Source organism: Necator americanus, chromosome I (genome assembly GCF_031761385.1).
Source record: "Necator americanus strain Aroian chromosome I, whole genome shotgun sequence".
Taxonomy (NCBI): Eukaryota; Metazoa; Nematoda; class Chromadorea; order Rhabditida; family Ancylostomatidae; genus Necator; species Necator americanus.
This window is the reverse complement of record NC_087371.1, coordinates 36,908,751-36,914,091: the sequence shown is the minus strand read 5'-3', so window position 1 is coordinate 36,914,091 and position 5,341 is coordinate 36,908,751. Positions and strand designations below refer to the sequence as shown.

The following is a 5,341-nucleotide window of genomic DNA, read 5'->3' as shown; positions in this document are numbered from 1 at the left end:
GAGATTCTCCATTCAGCGCCATACTCCCTTTCCTCGATTCTTGCCGTCTCGCCAGCATCTCTGCGTGTCTAATCAGCTAGCATCTCTGCTACCGTAGTCTGTCGCCCGGTTCCTCTAAATATTCAATGAGTACTTTTCTCCCGGTGAGCGCACCCACACGCATCTGTCTTGCCTCACATCTACTTAGAACCCGCTACGTCCCTCTTCTTCTTCTTCTCTTTGCCACCCTTTCTAGTCGATTCACTTTTGCCCACCTTTTTATATTGCGTGTAAATTAGTAGCCGTGCCACCCACCCTACTGTGTCTCCGTTTGCCTCAGCGCGCTTCCCTTCCAGTTCGCCCTCGCTGTTCACTAGTTTGTAGCGACCTCGGCATGATTCAGTCCTTTTCCTAGTCCTTTGAGTTCAGCAACAGTACCGTTACCTTTTCCGCTGACTCGCCAGTGTTCTAAATTTGTACGGATCAAATGTGACATCATTTCTCCTGCTGACAAGTTTGTAGGCTCTCTATTGTGTGATCTGTTTGGTTGTCCATCCATTTTCTCAGCGTTTTAGGACACGCCAAGCAGTTCCATAAACTTGACAGTGAGGCCAAACAATGACTATCATTGTGCGGCTTCTAATTGTAAATTTCTATTGTCGTCTTTAATATATTATGTGAATTGGTATTCTTATGATAAGTGATTATAGCTTTAAATTTGTCAATAAAAGAGTATATGTGATATTGGCGGTTGATGTCTTATGTATTACTCGCTTTGCTCGGCTTGAAATTAACAACAACGAATCAAAAAAGAACACTTTATTCAAATTTTAGAAGATTCCTCAGATTTTAGAATAGATTTTATTCTAAGCCACGTCTTTATCGTTATTTTAATCAGCATTAATTTTTCTCTTCTTTTTCCCTAGAAATTGACATAGAATAACATTCTAGCATGAAATTACGTGAATGTCATCGCCATATCGATGAAAACAAGAGTGTTTTACTTCAAATCACGTAAACTGCAACTACTATTAAAGGGACTAATAAATTATTAGTATTATTAAAGGGTCCCATTTGTTTCCTGACAAATTCGTTTCAAATTATTGCATGGTGCAAGTGCACCCAGTCGCTGGTTCCATTTTCTTGCCCCGTCGCAACAATCACCACGGAACCAACCTCAGTGTTTTCTGCTGCATCAACTCGACGCTGTGGGACTCGTCTCATCCTATTTCACCGCATTCTAGTGGGGCCGGTGCACCAATTCGGCGTTGTGGGACAGACACTTACCTCATTTATCGTTTTCCCAGCACATGCACCACCCATATACGGATACGCACATTCTTTCCACATACACACGCAGACTAAGTCGCTTATTATAGGACAGTACTTGCCAACACTTTCGTCTTGCCACTCTCTTGTCTCACTTGTAGTGTTGAAGCCTTTGAGCCAAACCGCCCAATGCCAAGGTGTGCAGGATAACGAAAAAAGCGTATAGTGCCCTAGGGTCTCGGTTGAGCACTATTATTACCCCGAGAGTTCACCGCGAGGAGTCCCTTTATGCAGTTTATGTAGCAACAGATCATCAAAGTGTTCTCTCACGACATGTGTCCTCATTTTACTACGGTGTAGATGTCATTTTATAGTAGGTGTTTTCCCACACGTCGCACACTTCTGGCAATCCCCGGATTTGTGGTGTAAGTTGCGCGTCGCTACCGTGATTCACAGACACTGCCGCATATGACATAGAGAGTAAAATTAGGTGGGCCGGATACGTGATGCGTTTTAACGACAATGGACATCGTTGGACCAGAGCTGTGAGCAACTGAATACCACGCTGTGTAGTGCCTTTTGTAGAAGGTGATTCAGTGGAGTATTTTATCAGTAATAGGACCTTTGGTCCAAACAGCAATGGAATAGTGGCAGGCACTAGCATGAATACGCACACTACTCTGGTCAGCTGGCATTCTGCCTCTTATATAGTGCGCCATTAAGAGTACACTGAGGACAGTTGATGCGCTTCCTCTTACACAATCGTACTATGACATTGTGTCACGGCAATATATTTCTAACAATGCATTACGAAGGTAATGAAATACGGTAGAGGTTCGGCGGCTACTGCCGAACACACGCGACATCAAATGCACCGCAGGAAGTCCGCCGACCCGATGGTCAGACCTCTCTACGAAGTCCTTCGAAGAAAAGTACGATGTTCTTCGAGTTCCACGCAAGAAGCCACTGGCTCTAGCGCGCGATCCGAACAAATAGAAGTATTATCGGTGCAAGCAAATCGATGAATAACCGTAACACAGGTGATACAGGTGATGCATGCACCAAAATTCCAAAACGACGCAGAATGCTGTGCAATAAAAGCTTTTTATTAAACTGTTTGGATGAAGTTTCAACAGATGTTTTAAAAGAAATGGGAAGTTCAATTCTTCTCATAACGTTGATCTGAAATCATATTTTTTTACTATTTTCCAGAAATTCTGAAATTCAGAAATTCCTACTTGTTGTTTGAAATCGTGATCCACATGCAGCCTATAACGAAACCAAATGTTAGATAATTCCTTTAATTTTGATGTGATGAGCAAATACTGGACGCTGTGATATTCTTGTTGGTTGAGAGCGCTAAAATTGAACATTTAAATATCCGAACTCTTTGTGTTTTCATTCTTTTCGCTTGGATTCGAAGAAAATTATCCCTACTATTGAATTCTCTGAGTCCATTTCATCTGTTTTCCTCGCCTCTTCTCTTTTGCTTCGATCTCGACACGTTTTTCCATTATTTTGTCGATATCGGCGGCGACACGTTGAACAACAACCAAAGCAACAGTAGCAGCAAAAACAACATGACAATAAACCAATGCACATGAGCAGCAACTATGAAGATATCAGACTAATAAATGTAAGGTCTGATAAACATCAGGTGATTTTTATAGCTTACCGCCCACTTTGATGATCTCGCAAAATCTGCCATGTACTGTTGCTGTTCCCCGTCGCAGCGTTCAGCAACGTCCAAACCCATGGTTCCAAAACGATCATAGATCGCTCTTTTGTTCGGATCGGACAGAACAACGTAAGCACGTTGTAGTTGAATAAACTGTCCAATGTATTAGAAAAGATCAGAGTTATGTAACTGTACCATAATCGTAATGATTCCTTTACTTTTTGTTTGCTTTGGTCACTGCCACCGTTTTTATCTGGATGCCAGAGTCGTGCACGAGAATGGTATGCTGTTCGAATAGATTCGTGAGAAGATTTTGGGTCCACACCAAGCACCTGATAATAATCAACACAGCAGCTTTCCGCAGGTCTACTGAAAATTGAACGACTTCGCAATTTCGCAGAAAAACGAGACCTGTTCAGTTTGTTCATCGGAATACTCTTGTCAGCATTATGAGGTGAAAGGAAGTGCGTGAAAATCGAATTTATATTTGTATTGTACGAATCGGGCGGGTGTAGTGTAGCGGTTAGAGGTTCCGCTTCCTGCATGATCGATCTGAGGTTCAAATCCGCCCTAGTGCTCACCAAGCCTTTCATCCCGATAAATTGGTACCAGACTTGTTTGGGAGGATCAAAGCACTGACTTGACACATCGGCGAGCCACCGCAGTCATTGTATAGGCCAGTTACACGTTCGTAAACCTCAAACGATTCTGAATTGAAGTGAACGTGGTTGCGCATCCCAAGCGGATTGATTAACGCCAGAAACTTTATCCTTTAACTTTATTGTACGAATTAGAGCAGTTACTCAACGTCAACTGCAACTACGGCAGCTCGACTGACCACCACAGCAACACGGACAGCATCTCAGCTACAACGTAAAGGCAGGATATCACGATGGTGACGTGATGCTGAACCCCGCAGCGAAAGCGTAGAGGCAACCGAGCGTGATTCTGTACATCTTCAACTGATCGTCTTTAAAAAAAAACGAAATGGGAACCGCTTAAGTTAGAAAAAAGGCACGTTAGAACGCGCCTCCATGTATTCTGGTCCTCTCAACTCAGCTTATTCGTTAATTTTGCTTAAATAGGCTGCCAACTACAAGTTGCCAATCCATAGAAGAACAAATCTGAGACGAAGATCCAAGAGAGGCCAAATCTCCGTAGCCGACCGAATCGACCTGGCCCCAAGCGAGTATCACCTTTCCAAGGATTAATTTTAAAAATTTATGCTACAAAACTGGTCTCAAAAGAGGGTTGCGAAGATGAAGTAGTCAAGTTTTTTTGCTAATTAGGACGAAGACTTCTTCACTTGCGGAATTATGAAATCCCCAAATGTTCTCCAGACCTTGGAGGAGGTTAGGAGCGAATTAAATTAGACATTTTAAAGAGTTATTGCATTTTAGAATGCTATGGACTCCCGGTATATCTTGGTCCTATTGCTGAACTCGAAAGTTTTCCCAAAAATTGAAACGACAACAAAAAATTGCAAAAGTGCACGAATGATGAGTGGAAAAATGTCAGACATGCTTTATGAAAATAGTTTTATAATAGATAAGAAAAGTTCGACTATCACATCAATCTGGTTTTAGAAGTAGAATAAAATAGCTCACGCATTTGGTCCCGTAAAGGCTACAATATCCATGGACGCAGGAGTAGAATCTTCACGGGAAGATTGCCATGATGCTTTAAGCTTTTGGAAAATGTTTCGTTTAGATGAACTGCCAGAACTCATTATCTGGAAATTAGATAGTGTACCAACTTCTTACAACAATCCTTATGTAATATACCTCTCTTAGAAATCGCGGAACAACCAGATACCATCAGCAGAAATTAGGTGCACAACCTTTTTCCGGGAATAAACCTATGAATTGAGGAACCACTCATCGACAAAATATGAGGATTCCATAATCAGTGTCGTGGTAAACAAAGAAATCGCTATGTCTCGATTTCTTCTGAATATCATAAAACTATATCAACCAATAATAAGGAAATCCTACGACACCTTGGACTCTCAATCCGACTTCATTTTTAGGTACTCGTGGCTTAAAGACATCACCCCACGAATCTGAGGTGGTGCAGATTTCAGGTGGAGTATTCTTATAAGGGATAGTAGATTATGGAGAGGAGGGTGATTTTCTTCCCAATTGCCGTAAAAAAACGGCCCGGAAGATGCAGCACCGCACAAGGCTGGCGCGCTCCAGTCGAACTCGTTGTAGAAAATAGTGCGGCAGAACTCCTCTTACATTTGGACCACCATTCAATCCACCAAATATCAACTATTACGAATTGCATAAGCCAATAGCTCATTTCGTGTCTATGTTTTGTTTTGCTTCCTTATTTTCAGTTACGCCTCTTTGTTTTGCTTTTGTTTTTCTTATTCGTTTTGTACCTACGCGTTTGCCTTCGAGTGTTCGTGCT

The 5,341-nt window shown here is 42.0% G+C and overlaps 1 protein-coding gene across 2 annotated transcripts; it reads right to left on the bottom strand.

Moving 5' to 3' along the window:
• Positions 1-2,220: 2,220 nt before the first annotated feature.
• On the bottom strand, positions 2,221-4,655 carry RB195_008014 (uncharacterized protein; the record flags this gene model as incomplete). Of its 2 annotated transcripts, XM_064181969.1 has the most annotated exons (6): positions 2,221-2,430; positions 2,487-2,607; positions 2,686-2,859; positions 2,924-3,079; positions 3,145-3,295; positions 4,534-4,537. In XM_064181969.1, the coding sequence occupies 6 exons, from the start codon at positions 4,535-4,537 to the stop codon at positions 2,221-2,223; spliced, it is 816 nt and encodes a 271-aa protein (XP_064038718.1). The 2 variants fall into 2 exon arrangements, with proteins under 2 accessions (XP_064038718.1, XP_064038717.1); XM_064181968.1 differs by having other exon boundaries at positions 2,924-3,295; positions 4,534-4,655.
• Between the last annotated feature and the right edge of the window lie 686 nt (positions 4,656-5,341).